At 45.1% G+C, this 25,119-nt stretch overlaps 1 protein-coding gene across 1 annotated transcript; it reads left to right on the plus strand.

Moving 5' to 3' along the window:
* Positions 1-211: 211 nt before the first annotated feature.
* On the plus strand, positions 212-6,563 carry LOC119353931 (protein IMPAIRED IN BABA-INDUCED STERILITY 1-like). The gene is made up of 9 exons (XM_037620632.1): positions 212-1,274; positions 1,833-2,117; positions 2,216-2,533; positions 3,108-3,335; positions 4,060-4,157; positions 4,385-4,496; positions 4,606-5,136; positions 5,219-5,354; positions 6,044-6,563. The coding sequence occupies exons 1-9, from the start codon at positions 915-917 to the stop codon at positions 6,052-6,054; spliced, it is 2,079 nt and encodes a 692-aa protein (XP_037476529.1). The 5' UTR covers positions 212-914; the 3' UTR covers positions 6,055-6,563.
* Positions 6,564-25,119: the final 18,556 nt, after the last annotated feature.

Below are 25,119 nucleotides of genomic sequence, written 5' to 3' on the forward strand. Positions count from 1 at the left end.
TACGGCGGGGCCGTCGTCGGTACAACTACAAGAAGAAAGGCGGCAGGAGGCCGCGGCGGGGGGCACGCAGAGCAGAGGGGGAAAGGCAAGGCGACGACCACGGCCCCGAGAAAGCAGAGGAGAAAAGCGCCGTCGTCGTCTACCACCAGTCCACCACGTCGGTCCATCCTCGCGTTGGAAGGAAGGACCATTTAAAGCCCCCGTTCCCACCTGCGAACCCGCCCCCACTACCCCGTCCTCCGCGCCACTCATCCAGGGGAGCTTTCCTTTCCTCTGCCTGCTCCCCCACCCCCACCCCAAATAAATTCCGTGGCGTTTCTTGATCTGTTCGTTACTCCGGCGACGCGGCGGCGGAAGGTTGCCGGCTGTACCGCGGTTCTGGCGGCCGTGCTGCTCTGAAAATCGGTTGTTCCGGCGGTTTCTTGATCCGTCGCCCGCCCGCCCGCCCGCCCACTGAGTTCGCGGAAAAGGTCGCCGTAGCTTTTCTTTCTTTCCCCCGTCGCGGCAACGGTTGTCCCGTGCTCTGCCGCCCAAAACCCTCCCTCCCTCCTTCCCTGCCGATTACGGTTCCGCGGCTGGCTGCTGTCCCGATCTGTCCTAATCGGCGGAGCTGGTGGGCGACGTCAGGGTCTCGTCTCCTTTCTGTTTGCTGGTGGCGAGCGCCATTTATTACTCCCCAGGTCAATCCCGACTTGTTCTTGACACCTGCCGTGCTTGCCCCGTGACCACCACGCCTTTCGGCCGAGCCTTCAGTCGGTTTCCTCTTGATTCTTCCTGTTCCCCTCTATCCATCCAATGCGGCCGTGAGGAGCCTCAAAGCGGAGGGAGGGAGGAGCGCGCCAACTTGACCCGCCGGCGAGCTCGCCGTGTATGGTTTGACGTGTTTGGTGGTGCCCTGCTAGTGCGCCGCCGAGATGGGCTGCGTCGCGTCCAAGAAGGCCGTCGTCTCTGTCACTCCGGCGGTCGACTCGTCCGGCGTGTTCCGTGACCGCGCGCCGGAGCCCGCTGCCGTCTCCGCCTCTTCCCTGCGCAGCTCGGCTGCTGCAGCGGCGGCGGCGAGGTTGGTGGAAAAGAAGGACGACGAGGAGGAGCCGGGGAAGGCTGTGGTCGCCGTGGCGGCCGCGTCCCGGAGCTTCCGGCTGCGGAACCTCCGGAGGAGCCTTGAGGGGGAGCAGGTGGCCGCCGGGTGGCCGTCCTGGCTTAGCGCCGTTGCCGGGGAGGCCATCCAAGGCTGGATCCCTCTCAAAGCCGACTCCTTTGAGAAGCTTGAGAAGGTACTGTGCAGCTTTCGCTTCAGCTCTCCTGCCAGATTCAGTTTAATAGGTCATTTTCCGTTGCAAGTTTTATTCATGCATGGGAATTCTTAGAAGGTAAACGGCTATTGGATTTGCTATTTGTGGATGGATTGGTAGGCATCTTTATGGAATCTTATATTATGTGTTACAGTTAGTATAGTACTGTACTGCTTTGCTGGGTGATGTATTAAGACATGAAGAATAAACTAGTACTAGGATTGTGTTGTGGTGATAATGATCAGAAGGGAGGTAACACGGGGGATTTGGTGTCTCCTACTGTCAGCTATGACAAGTTTTAGTTGTCTTTTGCTGGTGGGAAATTACACTTTCTAGTTTCTACCATTTAGTCTATGGGGTCATTGTCAAGCTGGTAACAGGGCAGCCACTGACTGCTAATTTGGTGCTAGTGTATATTTGCAGCAAGCAGGATGAAGCTGTGGGTTACATGATGAAATTGTCTTTTTGTGGTTTTGTTGTTGTTGTGATGTACAGTTTCTAACCGGCGCTTTATTTCTCCAATTACACACATCTGCGCAGGTTGGGCAAGGCACATACAGCAGTGTATTTAGGGCGCGGGATCTTGATACTGGAAAGATTGTCGCACTGAAGAAGGTGCGATTCGACAATTTCGAGCCAGAGAGTGTCAGATTCATGGCAAGGGAGATACAAATACTGAGAAGGCTCGATCATCCAAATGTCATGAAACTGGAAGGCTTGATTACTTCTCGGTTATCATGCAGCCTTTATCTAGTGTTTGAATACATGGAGCACGATCTTGCTGGACTTTGTTCCTCCCCTGACATCAAGTTCACTGAAGCACAGGTTTGTCCATTTTGAAGGAAGTGTATTTGTACCCCCCTTCCGTACAACTTCGACATTACACTGTGTTGACCTGGCATTTTCCTTGAGTCTTATTGCAGGTTAAGTGCTACATGAACCAGTTACTGTCAGCACTTGAGCATTGTCATTCACGCCGCATTGTTCACCGTGACATCAAGGGTGCTAATCTCCTCGTGAATAACGAAGGAGTTCTAAAAATTGCTGATTTTGGGCTTGCTAATTACTTTGACCCAAGTAAAAACCATCCTCTGACCAGCCGGGTTGTTACACTGTGGTACCGACCACCTGAACTATTGCTAGGGTCAACTCACTATGATTCAGCTGTTGATTTGTGGAGTGTTGGGTGCGTATTTGCCGAGTTCTTTCGTGGAAGACCTATCTTACAGGGAAGAACTGAGGTAATTTAGTTTGCTTGCACTAACCAGTACAGCTCATTGTTTATATCCTCAGTCCTAAGGATAGGTTGATATCTGAGGTTCCTTGTTCTCCTATACTTGTATGTATGAATTGTCTAGTTTACCAGGTGTGGGCTCTTTGGGGATCTGTCAAAGCCTTATTCGAGCAACATGGTCATGCTGAGTATTGAGTAATTAAGTACTAAGATAAAAAAGTAAATGTAGGCTTTTTGACTAATTTACATCAACATGGTCATGCTGAGTATTGAGTAATTAAGTACTAAGATAAAAAAGTAAATGTAGGCTTTTTGACTAATTTACATCAGTAATATGGTGGGAAATTGATATGTACATTGTCGTACTGCTGATGTTATTAAATGCTATAATATGAATAATTGTGGTTGTGATGTCAATGAGCTTTCACTGTTACCACATCTAGTTTTCTGCTTTAGTTATGCCCTCTATAACATAGTTATCCCAGACATTACATGTTCCAACCTGTCCCCATTATAGCTTGCTGACTCTCAAGGTATTGTGTTCTATGTGTCAATGGCGTAAAATCTCTTTCATGTTTCAGGTAGAACAATTGCATAAGATCTTTAAGTTATGTGGCTCCCCCGCTGATGACTATTGGAAGAAGTCAAGGTTGCCTCATGCAACAATATTTAAACCTCACTGTCCTTATCTAAGTACCCTTCGAGATGTTTTTAAAGAGGTGCCGGAACATGCATTCAGTTTACTAGAAACTCTTCTGTCGGTGGAGCCATACAAGCGTGGTACTGCATCATGTGCCCTTACATCCGAGGTAAGATCCCATCATGCGATATCACATATTTGTATGTATAATGATGAACGATTGGAAACCATAGTATGTATTGAATTTTTTAATTGCACCTGCCAGTTTGTGCTACATCGAGTTCACCACTAATTCTAACCTATGTTTTCCTTCTCTGTATGCGTCAATATGGGATATTATTTTTTTGCTCATACAGTTAAGAAGCAGCAGTTCTAACATTATTTCTGGATCATTGTGAATATTTAATTGTGATCGCATATGTTGATTTTTCACTGATTGTTCATGCAACAATGTTTACTATTATTTTTGGTGTGACTATAGCTTGCATCTTCCATATATGTAGAATGGTGTTATCATGGCTATGAAATGCTTAGGTGTAGTCTGAGGAAAGTATTCTTTTTCATCACTTAATAGTGCTGGTGTCCATGCATCCACAGTTTCCTGACAGCAGATACCCAATGCTGGAACGGGATGATGATTGCATGTTTGTCCAGTGGCATCATGTCCGAATTTGACTTCCTTCCCATGCAGTTATACTGCCATTTTGTTTACAATGCATTAATCTTTTGCATATAACTTGTGTACTGTAGTACTTTGATTTCTAGTATCCTTGTTGCGAATTAATCTTATTTATATCTGTTGTAAAATTTGTTAGACTGGCTTGTCGAATCAAACTAGTAAAAGAACACCTTATTATTAATTTAATATCTTGTGTTTTCTTTTGCTGGAACAGTTTTTCAAGACAAAACCTTATGCATGCGAACCTATAAGCTTGCCTCAGTATGCACCCAACAAGGAGATGGATGCGAAGTTACGAGAAGAGTTACACAGGTGGGCTTTGTTTAAATTTGGAATCATTTGTTCCAGAAAATAAGTTAAAACTTATTTATCTCTTAAGTCAAGTACTCTATTATTGCTTCTAAAGGGTATGCTTCATAAGTATCAAAGGACCATCCAGCACTACAACATTTTTCTTTCCGGAAGTCGAACAAAAAAATTCGAACACTGCCAGAATCTATAACAACTAACAATCCTATTTCCTTTTTGTTACTTTTCAGAAGAAAGGCCAGTAGCAGAGGGCATGGGCCAGAAGCATCAAAGAAGTCATCAAGGCTAAACAGAGCAGCAAGAGAACAAAGTGCAGTCAACAGGCAAACCGAAAACAAAGAGGTATTCTTTTTTTATACATGACAGGATGCATTCACTAATATCAGCAGTTGCTCTATTCTTTTGATGATGACACCACTCGTTAAAGCTCTTATGTCCTTTTTATCTTCAGGAGTCCAAAACCAAACCAAAGGTAACCAAGGATGGTGCAATGCAGGTTCATACAAAGGTTAATGGTGATGCTAGGCTATTCACAGACACACAACTGGTTCCCAGGGCCCAAGTTAAAGAAAGGGCTCGTCATGCTAAGAATGATTCACGGGAGGAAATCCCTTTCTCCGGGCCCTTGATTGTTTCGTCATCCAGTGGCTTTGCATGGGCCAAAAAACCGGAGGGTCGTTCTTTTACCAGATCACGGAACAGATCTAGTTCAAGAGGCGAATTCACTGACGTAGATTGGGACAACAAGCCACAAGCTAAAGAGAACATTGGATTGGAGGAACAACATAGCAGAGACGTGCATGTAGCACGTGTCAACTCCAAGGTCCAAGAGCCTCAGGAGGTCGCAAAGCGTGCAGTTCTGAAGAAGTGGTCACAGTTAGAGCGTCCAGATTCATTTGATTCTCGCGGCACTTACCACTCTCAGAATTTTTCGAATGCAATATATCTTGGGGATGCTCTCTCATCGAAAAATAGCATGAAGGTGAGGCATTGATTTATTTGATAGTTTCTGTTTCTTTCATATTAAGGAAGATGCAAGTAATGTGTGCTATTTGAAACTTCAGGATGACCACTATCAAGGAGGAGAAAGGGTTGAATATTCAGGCCCTTTATTGTCCCAGTCCCACAAGGTTGATGAACTGTTAGAGAAACATGAGCGTCACATTCGGCAAGTGGTCCGAAAATCGTGGTTCAGGAGAGGTATGTGGTTTCATAAATCAATGGATACTTGTTACCTAATTTTGTCTAACCTACTCAAATACTCTGTTTTTGTTCTTTCTCTGTATGGAGATCTTGTAATTGTGGGTTAGACATTTACCGAAGCGTCAATAAAATTATACCACAACCTATACACTTCAAGTAGTTTTTTGTATTCGGATTTCAAGTACTAATTCGTTTATCTAACTGTTTTAGTTCTTCTTGTCGCTTTACTAACCTGAAAGAAACACTTGAGTATTCTGCTGAACCTGATACCCAGCATGCTGCTATAACAGACACTTAAGTGTTTTGCTGAACCTGATACCTCATAACATGTGTTGCTGGCAAACCAATCACTAGCTGGTGTGGATAGAATATTTGGCTATATTTTAATTGGGAAATATTTTCAGGAATCTAGTCAGTATAGGAAATGCATGCTAATCCGAAGGTTTTGAAATGATTTTTTTTATGTTCATACGACCACTACCTGTAGTTGTATTGTGCAAACTCACAGCGCTGTAATAAGCGAATAAATTGGGTAGGGAGGAGTGCGGTACCCTTCAACTGTTATGGTTTCTATTTTCCATTGCATCTGCTTCTTGATCTGATAATATTGTACTATGACTTTGAGTCAAATATTGTACTATGACTTTGCATCTGATGACTGCCTGGTGTTATTACATTGGCAACAGGAATAAAGTGAGGGGAAAAGCATGACCATTTTTTCCATCACAGAAGCTGCACGCAAGGCACGTGTACATAGCGAAGGGGGCTTGTCGTCTGAATCAGGAACTTGCATGACATGTTTCATCTTGGCTGCGTTTGTCCATAACACGACATCGTTGACTCGAAGACCACCACTGCTGGGAACATTATGATTCCCGGGCTCACGGCAAAATCAAGCATAACTGCATCCACCGGAGGATAACTCCGGCATGTACTTAGAAGACTGAAAACGGCTATGCCATTTCAATTTTCTTCTTCTTTTCCACTGTTTTTGTGCTTAGGAATAACAGCTGACGAATGCGGTGAAATTCGGGGTTTGCGTTGAGTTGAACCAGTCAGCCATTTGTGTAGCTGAATCTATAACCACCACGCGATGGCGCAATGATGATTCTTGTATAGCTAGGTAGCCTTTGCAAAGGGTAACTAAAAATTGAAGCACCTCTCTCACTCACTTGCGATGATGGATAATTCTGATCTGGTTTAGCACTTTCCTGGGTACTGCAAGCCTGGACTATGGTGTTGGTATATGAAGAGAAACTTGGAACTCTGGTGCTGGTGCAGCAACCAAGGTGGTGCCGTGGAAGGAGGGCGCCCCTAATCACCATCGCCGGCTCTCTTCCCTTTTGCTCTCGTTGGAACAAGCCTCGCTCCCCTCTTTCCCTCCTTTTCTTCTTCTACCCTTTCCACATGCAACCAAACAAATGGAAGAATATGCCAAACTTTCAACCAAAAGATTTAAATGCTTTCTACTAGATCAACACTAACTTTTGACCAAAGTCGTAACAATATTTGACAAATTAAATTTCAAATGGAAGAAATCAGCTTCCAACCCCAACGGTAACAACTTCCAACTTTGGTTTTACCATGAAAAAATATATTTGGGCTGCCTCTATTGCCTTTTTTTAACACAGTACAGATGCAGACGCTCATGCATACACGCATATACTCATCCCAATGAATGCAATCATGCACATCCTACCCCTATGAGCACCTCTCCATCAGACTGACATCTTGAGATTGATGAAGTCGCCACATACGCCTTCGTTTCGACGGGAGCGTCTCCTTCCATTGAACGCACATCACCGGAAGGCCTGCAATAAATCCAAAAAAATGCGAACACCAACATCAAGTCTAGAACTTGAACCCCTTTCCTGGGTACTGCAAGCCTGGACTATGGTGTTGGTATCTGAAGAGAAACTTGGAACTCTGGTGCTGGTGCAGCAACCAAGGTGGTGCCGTGGAAGGAGGGCGCCCCTAATCACCATCGCCGGCTCTCTTCCCTTTTGCTCTCGTTGGAACAAGCCTCGCTCCCCTCTTTCCCTCCTTTTCTTCTTCTACCCTTTCCACATGCAACCAAACAAATGGAAATCTTCGAAGTTCACAGATTAGTTGAAGCTTTGAATATGCCAAACTTTCAACCAAAAGATTTAAATGCTTTCTACTAGATCAACACTAACTTTTGACCAAAGTCGTAACAATATTTGACAAATTAAATTTCAAATGGAAGAAATCAGCTTCCAACCCCAACGGTAACAACTTCCAACTTTGGTTTTACCATGAAAAAATATATTTGGGCTGCCTCTATTGCCTTTTTTTAACACAGTACAGATGCAGACGCTCATGCATACACGCATATACTCATCCCAATGAATGCAATCATGCACATCCTACCCCTATGAGCACCTCTCCATCAGACTATCATCTTGAGATTGATGAAGTCGCCACATACGCCTTCGTTTCGACGGGAGCGTCTCCTTCCATTGAACGCACATCACCGGAAGGCCTGCAATAAATCCAAAAAAATGCGAACACCAACATCAAGTCTAGAACTTGAACCCTGATGGGATGGGGATACCACAGTCTTCCTAGCCATCCAACCACGGGTTGGTTTACCATTGCCTTTGTTGTTGTTGATGGTGTGGGATTATGTGTATGTTGAAGGCAGTGGCCCCTTATACGACGCGGTATGATGCTCTGGATACCTTTTTCACGACTGGAATTGTAACGTTCCATGAGCTCGTCAAAGAGAACAGACGAGAGGGGTGGGCGGTGAGCACAAGGCGTGTGAGAAGAGTGCAAAAGGAGAGAAAAATAAAGAGTTGCAGTGATATTCTGGTGAGCGCATCATAATCAAATGATGGTAGTGATGGTTGGTGCACAAGAAGAATAGAAGTGGGCATGTAAGAAATGGTGCTAATCTTTTTTTGGGAATATAAATGATGCTAATCGTAAAATGTAAATACATGCTTTTTTTGAATCAATGCCCTTTATTTAATAGTCAAGGCGACTGGAATGCCAACAACAATGGGTGAAAAAAGCCACACAGGAAAGTAACCTTCTCAACCCATTGACAAAAGTTCTAAGATCTTGCAAAATTTCATCATGAAACCACATTTGTGGAAGTTGTGGCAAAAAAAAAATCAATGTTCCAAAATGCTTTCGAAAATAGCATTTTCAGACTATTGATTTTGTTTTTTTGCCATGACTTTCACAAATGTGATTTCATGACAAATCTCTGCAAGTTCTTATAACTTTTGTCAGTTTTTGTCACACAAAAAAATCAGATTTTTTGAATTGTTTTTTCTTTTTACTGTTCACGAGAGCTCATTTGAGCTCGGGCTGAGAAACTCCGCATCCCACACGACAGCCAATCTACAGGATATATGTAGCAAGATTACGTGCCTCTACACTTTAGAGGCTCTACTCATGAATAAAATCTACAACATTTAACTACACTAGTAAGCATGCACGTGCAACGCACGACTGATTGCATGTTTTTTTATATCCTAATTGAGCTTCTTGACGCCAGCGTTTCCAAGCATGGAGCGACATTTATTTTTCCTAGCTACATCTGATACCATGCAGGATGGACACCACAAAAATCAAACCAAGAAAAGCAACATAGAAAGAAGTCTTACAAAGATACAAACCCATAATTCACAAGATAGCCAAGACAGCCAGAGCCGAGGTGTAAGGTGGATGTGCTTCTTCGGCCGCCTTCATTAACCCAGTCGCACTCATTTGCTAAATAAACTTGGCTGCACTGAATGATACAAATACATGGACTAAAGGGGCTAGTCTAATTAATTAGTATGGACAAACCCAAGCAGATATAACAGAGTTATATCCAGACGCTGGGCAGTGATGCTTATTGTAGATCTTTTATATGATGACATGTTTCCTAAAAAAAACATGAATGAACATACTTCCATTTATCATAATGGTTGTTCAGATTAGCAACCCCAAAGCCTTTACAAATCTTCATAATGCTCAGCTCCACTAAAATAAGTTGATGCATGAGAAACAACGTTGACTAATTCTTTATGGAAACAGCTGACTAACAAAAAAAAAGTTTTGAAGATAAAAATGTTCACAACCTGATGCTCCTCCCTCTCAGAGCCGACAGCAATAAAGCAAATTAGTTTTTACACACAGCTTGTTAATGCCCCATTAGACGCCAATACTACATCAGGCTTAGAGCTGCTATACCTTCTATCTTCAACAAGTCAAAACTTACTGCATGAGAGAAAATATAACTTAGATTTTTCAAAAGTATAGATAATGTTGGCAAGAGCAGATAGGAAATAATCACCTGGGTGAGTCTGCTCATAGCTTAAGATGGTATGGGCATTAGTTAATGACAATCTAAATATTCGATAGCAGTGAAAGAGGAGGTACAAAATAAATTAAGATGCTCCCCGCAAAAAAATTACATTAAGATGCGGTCAATGAGCTGATACCTACGTTTTAAAAAACGCTAATATTCTTGGGCTGCTGTACTCTTTATTGATGGTGCCCAAAAGAACAAGGTAATACAAAAATCACAGTAGAGATGTACGTTGCTCTCTGCCTAAGCCTGCTAGGGATGATGTATGCAACATATTTCATATAGGGAAGTGGAAAACGGTAGAAAACACTCACGTACATATTGAACAAAATGATGTTGCCTATTCCCGCAAAAAAAAAATATTGCCTAGATAGAATGTTTTGCATGGCAAATCCAATATGTAAACTGCAAGCAAACAATGAAATGAGTTTGGTAATAATATCAAATTTGTATCCAGTCACCAAATGTACAAAAAAAAATCAAACGCTTCTGGACAATGGTCATCGTTCAACTGAGTCTCGTACTGCATGGCCGCTCGCCTCGGAAAGAAGATTAGCAGCAAGAAAGGACCGATGGTGCAAATATGTCACTGTGTAAGAGAGAAAAATATTAGAGAGAGACAGAAAAAATGTACCTAGAGGTTGCATTCGTATTCGACTGGTTTTGGGGTGGATTATTGCTACGCGTGTTCCAAAACATGAATGGTTGCCCCGTCCCTTCTCCGTTGGATGCATGCAGCTGATCACCAGCACTAACAGACGATTGACGACGGAGGCCGCCCGCCAGCTAGGGGAGGAGCACCTACCCACAAACAGCAGGAACGGAACGGCAGAATCGACAGCCAACGACATCGATACATCGGAGGAGAACCGTGACCTAGGATAGGAGACAGCGAGCAAGGGCAGAGAAAGGTAGACTTGAAGGCCTGGAGGGCCAGAGCGAAAATGCTCCACTTACGGACTCAATCTATGCCCAGAGTCCTACGGACGGACGTGCTGCCTCCTAATTCACCCCTCCCACCCTGATTTGCAGGGTGGGGCCTCCTTCCCCCAAATTAGGTGAGGCCAGCTCTGCCTGTAGGTCTTCTTCCGTGCAAAAATGCCCGTAGATGTAGGATTGCTCGGGCCAGAGAGTCGCGCGGGGAGGAGATGCAGCGGGCGGAGCAGCACAAGGGACAGCGGCGGCGGTGAAACCCTATCGCTTGTGCGCTTAGAGGAGTCATTTTCCTCGAATAGTGACGTGAACAGTAGATCCGTGATTTTTGCACAACGTAACGTGAATAGCAGGCCCGTAATTTTAGCACTCTCCAGTCAAGTTTATTAGTCTGTTCGTGATCCTCAGATAATCCGGGAATACAAACCGTCCGCGTAATTAATCAACCCTTAATCACATGCATCCGCCTCGCTCTTTCCTAGTATGTGCCCCATGCATTCATTATATCTTCTCTCCATCCAATCTTTCCTCTCTTTTTTTGCGTGGTACGTAATCATCCCTTTTAATTCGTCATTAATACTTAAGCAGACCGAACCAATCCATGATAACGCCGCTGCATGTAGGCCACAAATCACGTGAATCAATTTATTCCTTTATTTTCTGGTCGCGCGATATATGGCAGGGTTGCGAACGCGGTGGTTTTCAGCCTGGTGGAGTACGACCAGCCTAGGTAAATTGTTAAGCGTACATCAGATCGCGATTAGATTAATGATGCCTGTTAGATTGAGTCATTTGGGCTTAATCCTGTGGTGTTAATGTGTCCATAAACGTTTGCTTGGGTGCGCGTAGAAAAGATAATGTTTGATTGTTTATCTCTACTCCTAATGTCTCAGTTGGTAGGTCACGTTCCGGATTTTATTTTCGTCCCACCTCATCCGGTCTTTTTTGATACTTCTTTGGTACTTCCTCCCACCTCCCGCTCAGCCGAGACGGTTTATTTTCGCTGGTTTATTTTCGTCATCCTCCCACCTCCGTTTTTTTCGTCCCTGGGATCGATCCCTCGTGCCCTCGATGCGCTCGATACGCTTGCCCGCACGAACGTGGCTTCGTCCCTCCCCGCCTCCAGCCTCCTAGCTACCCCTCGTCTCCTCGCCTCCAGCCACACCCGCTGCCGCACCCCAATCCCCGATCTGGCTCTCCACCTCACGACGACGCTGTTGCCCTCTCCATCCTCCTCCACAAGACATCACCATCGCCGCCCCTCCTCTGTGATTCGGCCATGGCCACCACCGACGCCCTCCTCTCCATCGCTGCCGCCAACCCTCAACCTCCATCGATCTCCTCCTAGATCGACAAAGGGAGACCTCCACCGTCACCGTTCTTCTTCCTCCCCGACCTCCCGTCGTCGTTCTCCACGGATCTGGCCGTGGCCACAACCGATGTTGTCGGTTCCATGGAGGAGCACACCCCGGCCTTCTCCACGGATCTGGTTGATCTGAAGGCGGGCGACGAGGCGGGGCTCACCGAGCGAGGTATCCAGGCGGGGGTCGTCGGTGACGATGATGAAGGCCGGATCGAGGGATCCAGCGACCTAGGCAGGAGCTCCCCGGACCTGAGCGACGGCGGACGGGCGCGTGAGACGGAGTGATCTGGTGTGGCAGCGTGAATTCCTTGCAGGTAGAGGCGGGTCTCCATGGCTGGCAGGGAGAGCTCCAAGCCATGGCGGGGCTTTAGTTTTCCCTGTTAGAAAAGAGAGAAAGAGGAAGATTCAGGGAGGAGGAGAGGTAGAGAGAAGAAGGTGCAGGTGCGAGCTTGGGGAAGAGGGAGCCTAACATGTGCGTACATCCTTGCTCCTTTTCTTCTTTCAGTTTTAGGTACTTTCCAGCAGGCGTGTACATCCTTGTTCCTTCTCTTCTTTCGATTTTAGCTACTCTCCAGTATTCAATTCTGTCAGCAGTTCTCAAGTAAATGAACAGTAGAGAATCAGCTAGATATTTTACTACTGTAAGCTGTGGAGTACTGAGAATGGCATTTATATTGTTGCAAATGCAATATATGATTTATGCAGCAGAGAGGATGCCGCAAGGGGAGAGGAATGGTGCAGTGAGATTGAGGAAGACAGGACACATCGGGACCCAGGAGCTCGAGAAGAGGCTCAATCAATCTCGACAAGAAGTGATCTCCCCTTGGTGACAGTACTAGATGGCCTCTCTAGGCTCCTGTCATAGACCTTGGTATGTGTATATATTTCATTTCTTCAACGGTTTATTGATGCACGAGTAAGCTTGCAAAGCGACCTGGGTATGTGGATAGTTTTCACTTCTTCAACGGTTCATTGATGCAGGAGTAAGCTTGCGACCTAGGTATGTGGATAGATTTCACTTCTTCAACGGTTCATTGATGCACGAGTAAGCTTGCGACCTGGGTATGTGGATAGATTTCATTTCTTCAACGGTTCATTGATGCACGAGTAAGCTTGCAAAGCGGCATCCTGCTTATCTAGCTTTCTGTTCACTTCTGCCCATGCAACTGGTAATGACTGTGCAAGAGCCAAGCTTTAATTTTTTTATACATCCGGCCTCTAATCCCTGGCTATTAATTATATATTTAAGCAAACACAAGATGACGAGACATCATTTAATTTTAAGAGAATCAATAAATTATTGAAACTGAAATGGTCATATATATGATGGTTTGATCTGTCGGCCTTTTATGTTTTTTTTCAGAAGCATAAAAGATATAAGAATCTCATCTCCTTCTGGCGGAACGGCAGAGGGCTTGGCTGCTACCAGGGTGATCCAAAGGGTGTATCTAGGTAGCATGTTTGTGGCCTCTTGCACTAATATGATTAATGGTAGTTTCTATTCCATGACATGATTTTTGCAACTGTAACAATATGTTTCATGCAAGAGGACATAAATTCGCATCCTATTTTTCTGTCCAGTTAGTTCCAAATTACAAATGTTTGTGCTATCACTGACAATTTGGTGGAAAAAGATGAGTCGTATATACACCCAGTGTAAGCTTTCACATCAGCCGTTGCTCTTGATTGTCTTTGCAAGTCCATAGATATAATTTCTTATGATTTTCCTTTACTCATAGTAAGTACTGAATATTTTGTGCTTCAACCCTTTAGGTGTTAATTTCTATGATGTGGCTAGCAAAGTTGGCAACAGGTACAGTATAACGATCATGATCTGCAGAGGGATATCACCTAGGTGCATAAATCATAATCATTCAGTTTTTATTTGGCAAGCTGGAGCCACCTGGAACTTTCAATTTTGGTGCCAAGATGGATGGATTCAACTGGGTGACCCACAGTCAGGTATTGTTGTTCAGTTATCCCGAGGGTAATGTGGATATGTTCTATTTGAGATCAAGCTTGGTATTGCTAGAAAATATATATGTGATGTGCACTGAGATTTCAACTATATAATATCAGTGATAAAACACGCCGTTTCCCTTGCTATTCATGATCACTTGAACTAGCTTACCGTTTAATAATATTTCTATCTTGCACCATGAGTGTTGTTCAGTGGCAATATTCGCTCCGCCGAAGGTAATAGTGATGCACCTTTGCTAAGAAGGTTCTTTCCTGTTCAATGCAATGACAAGACGCTGAAACATCATGGTGTCCATGCTAAAGGATAATGATTCACCCCCTGGCTTCTTATTGTTGTATCATCTTGGCAGGGCGTGGTCGCGGCTGCGGCGCGGGCAGCAAGGACGAGCGCCGCAAGGGAGCCGATGGGCGTGGGCGTGAACCGGGGAGAGGAGACCATGGCGGAGGAGATGAGAGAAGGCCACTGTCTTCTTCTCCCCCCTCTCCGACCAGAAACCGCTATATATCCATCCGACGAGAGAAGACTGCAGGCGGAGGAGAGGAGACGCGGGTGAGGTAAGAGGAGCCAAATCCCCATCATGCTCCTCCCCACGCGCCGCCGACCCACCAGCGGCATTCTTTCTGGTGTGCTAGGTAACCGAATCCACCTACCCCTACCCGTACCTTTTTGAGGGGATTTTGTTGAACTGTTTTGGGGCTTTTGGTTTGGGGGTGATGTTGACATTATTGTTCGAGGAAGGGGAATGGCTTCTTGTGCGCTTAGTTTGTTGTTGTCTGCAGGGAGAACAAACAACAAGATGGTGGTGCGGGTCTTCGGGTATGGGTCCCTGATCTGGAACCCCGGCTTCGATTTCAATGAGAAGATCCTGAGATTCATCAAGGGCTACAAGCGAACATTTAATCTCGGTATTCTTGGTTGCGCCTAAATGATTTGAAGCAAATCTGAACCTGTAACTGTAGTTCTTGCTCTGAAGATATCACATCTCAACTTTTCGTTCCCCGCAGCTTGCATTGACCATAGAGGCGCACCACAGAATCCATCCAGGACCTGCACCCCTGAATCCGAAGATGAAGAAATATGCGTAAGTTGATTGCATCCATTAATCAAATATCTACAACACATTGTACTGATGTGCTGAAGTTTCGATGATTTCGATTGGTCGCTGACATAACCTCCTATTTCTCCTTTTGTTTATAGGTATTCAACGTGAGGAATTTCATACTTTTGGTGTGGTGCTAGCAAATATAGTGACCAGAGATAGTGATGAGAAAGGGTGGAGCTGAGTATGCCACACATGGATATGATTATTCCCTGTATGTTCTTTTTGGCAATCCACTTCATCACTGACTCATCTGTGTATGGGTGAGCTAACAAGCCTGTATTATGTCTTCCCTCTTTCTTTGTAAGTGAAGGATTTCAGATTGCTGCGCATTATTCAACTGCTATACTTGTGAAAGAGAAACGTGCTAAACTATAGTACTCCCTCCGTTGCATGATGAGTTTCAGCGACTCTTATTTTGGGAAGGAGGGAGTAGTAAATTACTTTTGTTTTTTTTCTTTGTTGATGTGATAATAATTAAGTTAAAAAATATGTCATCTTTTATTTCACTAATAGGGTAGAGCCAAGGTGGCATAAGTGTGTGGCTATGGATTACATCACGGATTATGTGCTACTTTATTAGTTGAAGTCTCTTTGTTCGGTTAGTTCTCTAAAACAAAACCATTTCTCCTGGTGTATATGTTTCTTGGCAACATTTGGTGTAATACTAATCTTCCAGAGATTGTTGTAAGAAATAACTATATTTAGTATCTTTATCTCATCAATGGGCTAATTCTATAAAAAGAACTAATAAGGAGATTTCTTAGCAGTACTATATATGTTTGGAGCAATGAGGTAATTTTATCCTATGTTACTTTCTTTCTCTTGCATTTCCTAATTTTGTTTTCCACTCCATCTTTTCAGGTTCCAAAGTTTGGCCACAACTAGCTTGATTCAGAGACATTTCGTATTAGGAGTTAAACTTTGGTTTGGAGGCATTGAGCTTTGCCAGTAACTAGCTTTGTTACTTGGTATACTTCTGTCAGCATTCAGGTAAACAACTATCTACCACATTGTTTAATCTGTGGTTTACCCGGTGCCAAGTGTACTATATTGCTAGATTTAACTTTAACCTATGTGTTGCTCCGTATGTATCTCGGCATAAATGGTTCATCATACTAGGATTTAATGTAGTGATCTTACTTCTGTTGCTTCTTGGTGAATATAAATTATATTGCGTTTTCATGGAAGCAGGAGCCCCGTAGTTGTGTAGCGGGTCGCGGGAGAGGCAGCCGGTGAGTGCGAGCTGGACGAGAAAGTGATGCCTGCGATGGCGAACCATGCCGGCGGGCAGGGCAGGGTCGACGCTCTAAATGTACTGCCTGACAGCTTGTCTTAGTCTTAATAAAAGTGCATATCTGCAGCATCCTTTCATTTATTTGGCATATCCTACTTTAAAAAATATCCTTGACTCGCATCGATTTCAAATAACTGAAGTATCTTCTCTGCTCATGTTTCCACATAAAGCCCAATCATGTATATGTACTGATGGCAGCATGCATTCCAAGTTAGAGAGGTTCCAATGCTTTCCTTTTTTCACATCCGTACTTATCTTCTTGTATTGTTTAGCAACGAGATCAATAGTAGCACTTGGCCAGAATATGAATTTTTAGTGCTTCTGAATTTCAATGACAAGTGGTACTGAATTTTAATTAAGTGCTTCTGATATGTCAATGACAAGTGGTACTGAATTCTAACTAAGTGCTTCTGAAATTTCTTGTGATGAATGGGTTTTCTGAGTGTAAGGCCCCGTTCGGTGTCCATCCGCTCCACTGCTCCGCTCCGGGAGCGGACGGAGCTGCAGTGAAAAGTCTTGAAGCGGGCGAAACGATGCTTCGCAGATCCACGGATTTCAACGAGCCGGCGCATTGCCGAACGGGGCCTAAATATTGATGATTTGGTACAACATACAGGACTGCTATTTTTTGATGTGTTAAGGACTGCTAAGTCTGAATTTTAATGTATCAAATTCGGTAGTACTGAATATATAAATGTTGTTTGTACTCTTTAATGACTCGAACACAAATTGTTGTTTGTATGTCTAATGGCCGAGTCTCTCCTTTATGTTCTGTTGCGCTGAATGCCTGAGCGTCAAGTGTTGGGCAGTTTTCATGTCAAAAAGAAAAGTGGGGGTTGTTTTCACTTGCGCCAATGTTTGGATGGCTGAACTGGGCGCATGTTGCTGTGAATGCAGTCACTGGATCCCAGTCCCGCCTGCCCTGGCTTCCATGGTATGCCTGGGAGCCGGACCAAGAACGTGTGTAAGCCGGTCTATGAAAAGTGATAAACAACGAGACCATAAAGTACCAGCATGATGGGTCCATCAATAAATGATGGCTGTTCCATGTCAGAAACACTGTACATAAAGCGCCACCCTATATCAATACGGCTCATTATATCCTTTGATGGCAAATCCCTATGAGGACCGATGATGCAGATAATATGACTATATAGTAGTATGACCCATATTGAATTTTCAAAACTTCTTAGTGCATATTGTTTTGTCTCAATTTCCATAAATTCAATGTGCAAGTTGCATTATTATTGTCCGATCTAAATTACATCTAAGACTTGAACAGTGAGTGATGCCTCCTTTAATGAGTGAATTATATGGGGCGTGCTACGCGTCCGCCGGCTGATCTTTTTAATAGATCAGCCGGGTCGCTAGCCAAAATGATGTGTTGCATGGAGCGGCTGAATGCGTCTTCACCATTGCAACACAGACTTTGTTGCAAAATTATTTTATTTTCGCAACACGAGTCTTGTTGCAGCAGCTGTTTTATCGCAATTTTTTCTTTTTTACCTGAGTTTGTTTTGCAATTTTTGCAACTAAGGTCTTGTTGCAGAAAAATTTCTGCAACAGAGATTTTGTTGCAAAACATAAACCGTCATAGTCCATTGCAACACCGCGTCTGTTTCAGAAACATAGCACTTGTTGCAGAAGCGTGTTCGATGAAGGATGGTATGCTCGCCCTCAATTGGACACGTGTCACACAGGGAAGGTGGCGGACGTGGCCACTGCGATCCGCTGGGTGATGGTAAGCATTTCCCAAATTATATAGTGTAGTTGCATCTTCTATTCTGTTTGAGCATGTAGGTGTGTGCTTCCTCGCTTTTACCTTGTAAGTTGTCCTCAATTTGTTGTTTTTGTTTAGGTTTGGATTTTTTTCTTCAACCCGCAAGGCCCGTCCAGTTGTGAGCTATGATGAATTTGTTAAGCGTTGGAGGAGAATATTGCACATCCGAGCTACGTTGAATGTAGTGAGGCAACCATGAATTGGGTATTTCACATGAGGGAGGGGAGAGGAGAGGAACATTTTCATTTTCTTGCTTTCGATGATAATTTCAATTCATAGTTTCTCTACAACACACGAGTGGTATTGGTGGGCTCATGATGAAAGTGGCGCCGGCAGAATCACTAGGCACTGGATGGGGAGGCAGTTGTCACCCTTGTCCCTCGGTGCTAGCTAGCCGTGGCGGCTTCACTCGCTTGCTCCCTGAGAATACGAGTTCATAGGGTCGTGAGTTGCTGCGGATTTGTTTTTATCCCTTTTACAGTATTTTTTATCTATCCCTAACATACCGAGTCATTTTGTAGTTTTGGTTTCCCATATATGCCAGCCTAAATATCCCATGGTCAACATATTTGCATGGTTAGTGGACATTGTCCCTTCATTTTGTATTCAGTGATGGATGAAAAGTTTGAAATGGCAATTCTGCTGTATTATTCAATTTGACCTAATATTAAGTTTTTTATATTGCCGATAGAAATAAAATTTTTTCACCTGATTTAGGAAGTGCACATAGGTAAGTCGGCATATTCTATAGCTCTTTCAGAGGTGAAAGCACATGCATGTTGCCTTCGAAATTGCTATCTCCGAAGCATACGCACATTGCACTAACAACTAGGCGGAGGTTCAGACATCATAGCTGTTAGTGACCGGTCCATTCGACCGTGCGTATAGGGACGGTTTGGGGTGTCAGGATGTCGATGCTCTCAAGTGGGGTGTAGTGGAAGTGGTTGGATCGATGAGTGAAGAGAGAACACAAAAAATTGGAGGAAGACCAGCGACAAGCGAGTTCAACTAAAACATAAATTTCTTGTTAGTTAATCGCAAAGGCACTCCCTTGGAACTAACATGCATCATGACTATACTAATACATTTTATTTGCATTATCACTATATATTCAAGATAATATTAATTTAGCAAATTGCAGAATTTTTTTTGGCTATTTTTTCGTTATGATCTGGTGGAATGGTAAAGAATTAGTTTCTGATTTGTACAGTGAGTATTCCCTGTTACACATATTAAGACCTTCAACATGAAGAATTCATGCTAATTGCATATATTGCTTGTGCATGATGGGTACGAGTTGAGGAAGACGTTTTTATTATACTTGCTCAAATATCGTGTCAATGAAGATAAATACAACATTTCTGATATTGTGCGAGAATTTCTTAAGCGCATTAAATAGATCTTAATTTGTAACCGATTTTTAGGTAGATCATCGTTTTATATGTATGCATGGCCAAATTGACTTTTTGTTATCGATTTACGTTGCAAGTGAAGTGGATTTAAATTATTACTCGATTGTGCCCATGCTATCTTTGTTTATATATGAAATTTAACATGCATTATGTTTACGTAATTCCAGCGAAATATTTCAAAAGCCCGTGGCAACGCACGAACATTATACTAGTTAGTAGTAGAGAAGTAGAGACTAGTTCTTTTAGGGTTGTTTATTTAGACAATTTAGGGGTATTTAGTACACTAGTATTTTCTCGACCTGAATCACAGTATTTTCTTGTGTAGCCTTCAAAACTTAAGAATAGTCATGGGCCAATGGCCTGTGTTGCTCCGGCCCAGAGAAGTAGTGAAGTTGGCATCGCCGCGGGCCGACGCAATAGACGTGGCTCGGCTGGCAGGCCACGGCGCCAGGCCTCGGCCGCACTCGGGTGCGACCGCGAGTGAAGCGCGCCGGCCGTGCACCGCGGCCGCGCGCGTCGCGGTGTGGAGTACGAATGGAGGAACGGACGGACGATGGGTGCGTGCCTACCGACGACCGGGTGCCGGCCGCCGTGGATAAGCGGAAAGCGATGTGTATTTGGAGGCCGCTTTTAGGTGGGGAGCTATTCTATTCGTGAACCCGCTGCTGCCGTCGCATCGCATCGCACCAGACAGACACAGATGAAACGAACTCCCCCGTCAGGATCAGACCTCAGACACCCTAACAACTTTGCTTTACGACTATAAAACCCAAATGCTCGATCCCATCTATTAAAGGACCATCGGTAAAATATCCTGATTTCCATTCCAGACTTTCAGAAAAGCGAAACAGGCCGATTCGGCATCACCTGATTCACACCCACACCGGTGCAGTACTCCCCAGAAACGTATTAAAGGATCATGAGGATCAGAGTACAGTACCATCGTAAAGTTAAAACCTTGGAGCCCGCGGGCATATTGAAAACAGTGGTGGTGATCATGGCCCTGGGCGAGTACACACACGCACACACTGCAAGTGTTTCTCGGGTAATTCTATACTGTCCATATGCTGTACGGTGCGGTGGGCTGGTTGGCTGGCCAATATTCCGGTTGCCGCTGAAAAGCGGAGGAGCAGCGGCATGTGCCCGGCTCCGGCCCCGCCGCGTGCAGCCCACGCCCAGCGGGCGCCTCCCTGCGTGCGTGCGTGAGGCCACCCTAGCTAGCTAGCTAGCGAGCTGCCCCTCTGCGGGCGCGACCAGCGACACCTACCGAGCAGTGGCGCCTCCGAAAAGCTGGACGCTGACGCCCCCCCTCTATCATTGCACCCACGCATGCAGCGCCAAATCGATCGCCGTATTATATGTGCCACGACGCGGGCTAATTTCCGAGCCAAGATCCCATCAGCCAGCTGATCACACTCCACTCGGTCGCCCGGCCGGCCGGGTTCCGCTTGGACGCGAGCGAGCTGGCGTGCTCTTCTCCCCGGTATGGATATTGGGCGATCGTATCGCTAATTCAGTTTAGAAGGACGTAGTCACGTCACGTAGGACTAGGCTTCGTGACTAGCGGGTAGGGCCGATGGACGGACGACGGCAATCATCGCTGCCCCTGACGGCGTTAGAGAAAAAGTGCGAAGGGATGCAGAGCGGGCCTCACCCTGTCAGACGCTCCTGCCATCTTTTTCGTAGGTGGCCTGTCGCGGTCGTTTGTACACCAAGCGTCCGTGCGTGCTACGCGGGGACGAGATGTACGTACGTAAGCGCGCCATTGCTGCAGTATGTGTACACGTACGCCTGCTATACAGCTATGGAAATGGTGAGGACTATACCCAGGGTGGCTACGTAGGAGTACGTGCGGAGGCTCGTGGCTCACGGGGACGGGGGCTGCCGCTCGATCGGAGTGAACTGTGAATAAGTGGCAGTAATGACGCCGGATAAACGGCGTGATTATTGCACGCGTAATGCCCTGGATGCTGATGAGCAAATAATCACAATTAGCCGCACTGTTGAAACAACGTTGCCACAGCAGCAACACGCAGCGGGCGCATGAGTACTGATAAGCAAGATGATGATACGTACTACTAATTTCTTTTATTAAAATAAAATTGGAACAGGGTAAAATCATGCATACCACATACTGTCTCGGTCCCATCATCTTGCGAGAGTGTGAGTTGTGATTAATTCGCGGTTGATTATTTATTTCTAGGATCGGAGCAGGGAGCGCCGGTGGTCTGGATTCATTGCACGCCCCCGTGACGCGTGTGCCGCCGCTTTTATTACGGAACGAGAGGATGCATGCATGCTATGCTATGCTACCCACACCCACCCGGTGGCCCGGCGCGTGCAGGTGCAGATGTTTCCATGCCCCTGCTATGCTATGCCACCGAGATTCGCCGGGCCGCGACATCGTACCGGTCAGCCACCCATGACGTGACGACGGCCCGCATGCCGCCGGGCCGCCACACGGTGGAGCTCCCCCGCGACGTGGAGATCGGAAAAAGTTCATTTTAAACCTTGAATTCGTAGACGTCCGGCGAATCAAACCTTGAAGTCGAAATCCCTGTCGTTCGGCCCCCAAACTAACTAATCCCGGTCCAAATCTAACCTTAGTGTCGTTTCCCAAACGGGGATTGCCGACGTGGCAATGGGGTGGCCGGGATGGGTCGTTCGGCGCGCGCCTGAGGCGATATTAGTGGGCCGGCCCAGTTCGGCCCGTCATTTCGCTTCGTTCTCTCCGCGTCCCTCTGCATTCATCCTTCTCTGGCGACGGCAATGGCGACCGGCGGTTGATCGCCACCTCTGCGACGATCGTGACGGCGCGACGGCGCATCGAAGGAGCAGGTAATGTTCTGGATGCCCTCCTCCCTTATTATTCATAGGTTGGAGTAGTTGCGGCATTAGGGTTAGGGTTTGAGCGGCAAATTTGGGGCAAAATTGGGGACGATTTGGGTGACAGAAAAAGATTGATTTTTTGTGAATAGATTGATTTAGGAATAGATTGTTATGCTTTATTTTGATCGCGGTGTATGTTTTTTCAGTGAAATCATGGACCCAAGTGAGATTTTGAACGTTCGGTTTCATATTGGAGGGAAGTTCATCCACATTGGTCCAAATTTGGACTATGTTGGGGGAGATCAAGCAATGTCAGAGATTGAGAGGGATAAACTGTCACTGCAGGAAGTGAAAGGCTATTTAAAAGATCATACTCAGTTGATGGAATCGATGAAGTTCTATTTTCTGCTTCCTGGAAAAGAGCTTATCAATGGTTTGGTGTTCCTTCATGATGACAGTTCGTGTGTGAAGATGTCTGACTACATTTGTGTTGGAGGAGTTGCTGATGTGTATGTGGAGTATCATGGAGAGGAAGATAGCAATGACAGCAGCAGTAGTGGGAGTGATTTTGAGGATGAACTCATGGAACAGAGTGATGATGATGAACTAGATGCAGTTTTAACTGCTGAAGAACCAGATGCACTTATAACTGCAGAAGAACCAGTGCCAGTAAATGCTGTTGAACCTGCAGAGTCTGACACTGATGTGCTCATACCTGATGAAACTGGTGTAATCACTGAAAGAATTTGCAGCCCCTTGAAGCAGAGAAGAAGCAGAGTAGTAGATGTGGATGAAATGGCAGGCATGGAAGGTGTTTTTTCACAGGTTTTGGATCCAAGTCAACCTGCATCAGCTTGTGCTTCTGAACCTCAGGCTTCAGGCTACTTTGTTGAAGTGTTCAACAAAATCTATGAGCATTGCTTGCAGCCTGTGGAGGGTGAAGAGATGTGGCCAGTGTCACCCAATCCTAGGCCAGTGCCTCCTGAATATGTTAGGTTGCCAGGAAAAGAGAAGAAAAAAGGAAGGCCTAAAAACAATGATAGGAGAAGAGAGGAAACTGAGGAACCTAAGGGGAAGAAAATGAGCAAGCATGGCACAATTATCAAATGCTCCTTGTGTGGTAACCCTGGACACAACAAATCAGGATGTAAGCAGAATCCAGAGAGAGGCAAGAAAAAAAATGCTCATCTTGCTAGAACTAGCAAGAAAAAGAACCCAACTGAGGTATTTGTTGTTGTCATGTACTTATCTATTGCATATTTATCCTGCTTATTACTCTTGTGTTGGAACTTATTGCATATTTATCCTTAATTTGCAGCAAACATCTGCCTCTGCCTCTGCATCTGCTCCACCAACAACAAGTTCAGTACCAACAGGTCCTTCTACTGGGACCAACAGGTTCAAGCCTCCAAGAAAGAGAACTGCAACTGCTGAAGCTGGATCATCTACTTCCACAAGGACAGGATCTGGAGCTAAGAGGGGAAGAAGGCCTGCATCATCAGTGCCAAGCTTCAGATATTTCACTTGCAGTGGAAACTACTAGTTATAGTTGAAAAGGGCTGCATCTAGTTCTTTTGTTGAAGTTGCAATGTTTCAAAACATTTCTGATGTAATTTTGCAAACTTATCTTTTGTTCATGGCTCAAACTAGAGGTCATATATTTGTGTGGGAGTGTGACTTATTTCAAACCTAGTCTATGTGAAATTAAGTTGATCTGAATGATCTTTCATCAGTGGCATTTCCTTCTTATTACTTGCTATCATTGTTTCTAAATGCCATCCTGACAATGCATTATGTTACAAACAACATAATGTTCCACTGTACTGTAATATATTACTAACTGCATCATTTTTCACTTTACTGCCAGCAAAGATTGCAAACATATATGCATTTCAGAGAGGTACAAAATGATGGCATAACACAACTTGCACTTCCACTTTCATTGATTCCAAACAGTGCTAAATGCATACAACTTCCAGTTCATTCTAAACCCTAAAGCATTGCTACATTGCATACAAATACAACTGATGAAACCACACTTGCACATCTTATTACAGTAGCATCTTCCCTGCAACTAAACCCACCACAAATACAACAAACAGCATGACAACAGTCTGATATTTGCCCTTCAGTGCATCTATCTCTGAATTTTTCTGCTTCAATTGATCTTGCAGAGCCATAGCCATTCCCATTCCTCCTGTTTCAGCTTCAGGGAGAGCCACAACTGCAGTGGGATCTTCAATCACAGCACCACTTCCTTGACCTCTCAGCCTACGCACTTCATCTCGCAAATCACCAATCAAATCACTCCAAAACTTGGGAAGTGGGTCATCATGCCATTCCACGAATCCACAACCACCATGCTGTTCAATTGCACCAACAGAAATCAATGAGGGGGGGGGGGACAAATGAACAGAACAAAAAAACAGCAACTTGAAGCTCACCATCGCATCAACACAGGCGTAGTATCTCCTGCCTGGATTCTGACGGCTCCAGGAGATCCACCTAGGCGCCTTCCGACGGGGGTTGCACCAGCAGAGCCTCGCTGGCTCGTACGCCATCGGGGCCTCGCGGTACGGCACTGGCGACCTAGATTCCTCCCCTCTCCTTCCGGTGGCTCGACGGAAGCTCGGAGCACTCGAACCACCAGAAGACCACGACATTGCCGTCAACGCAGCCGATGCAGCCGCCCCCTGCGCAAATCGCCTCCTCCGCCGCACCCCTCAAGGACCGCCGCCGCC

This window comes from Triticum dicoccoides, chromosome 2A (genome assembly GCF_002162155.2).
Source record: "Triticum dicoccoides isolate Atlit2015 ecotype Zavitan chromosome 2A, WEW_v2.0, whole genome shotgun sequence".
Lineage (NCBI taxonomy): Eukaryota > Viridiplantae > Streptophyta > Magnoliopsida > Poales > Poaceae > Triticum > Triticum dicoccoides.

What these genes read in the sequence shown, in the direction of transcription:
- LOC119353931 (XM_037620632.1), top strand. Translation starts at nt 915, where the DNA reads ATGGGCTGCGTCGCGTCCAAGAAGGCCGTCGTCTCTGTCACTCCGGCG. An exon ending in TCTTACAGGGAAGAACTGAG is followed by an intron (nt 2,534 to 3,107) that starts GTAATTTAGTTT and finishes TTCATGTTTCAG; the next exon opens with GTAGAACAATTGCATAAGAT. An exon ending in CATCGAAAAATAGCATGAAG is followed by an intron (nt 5,137 to 5,218) that starts GTGAGGCATTGA and finishes TTGAAACTTCAG; the next exon opens with GATGACCACTATCAAGGAGG.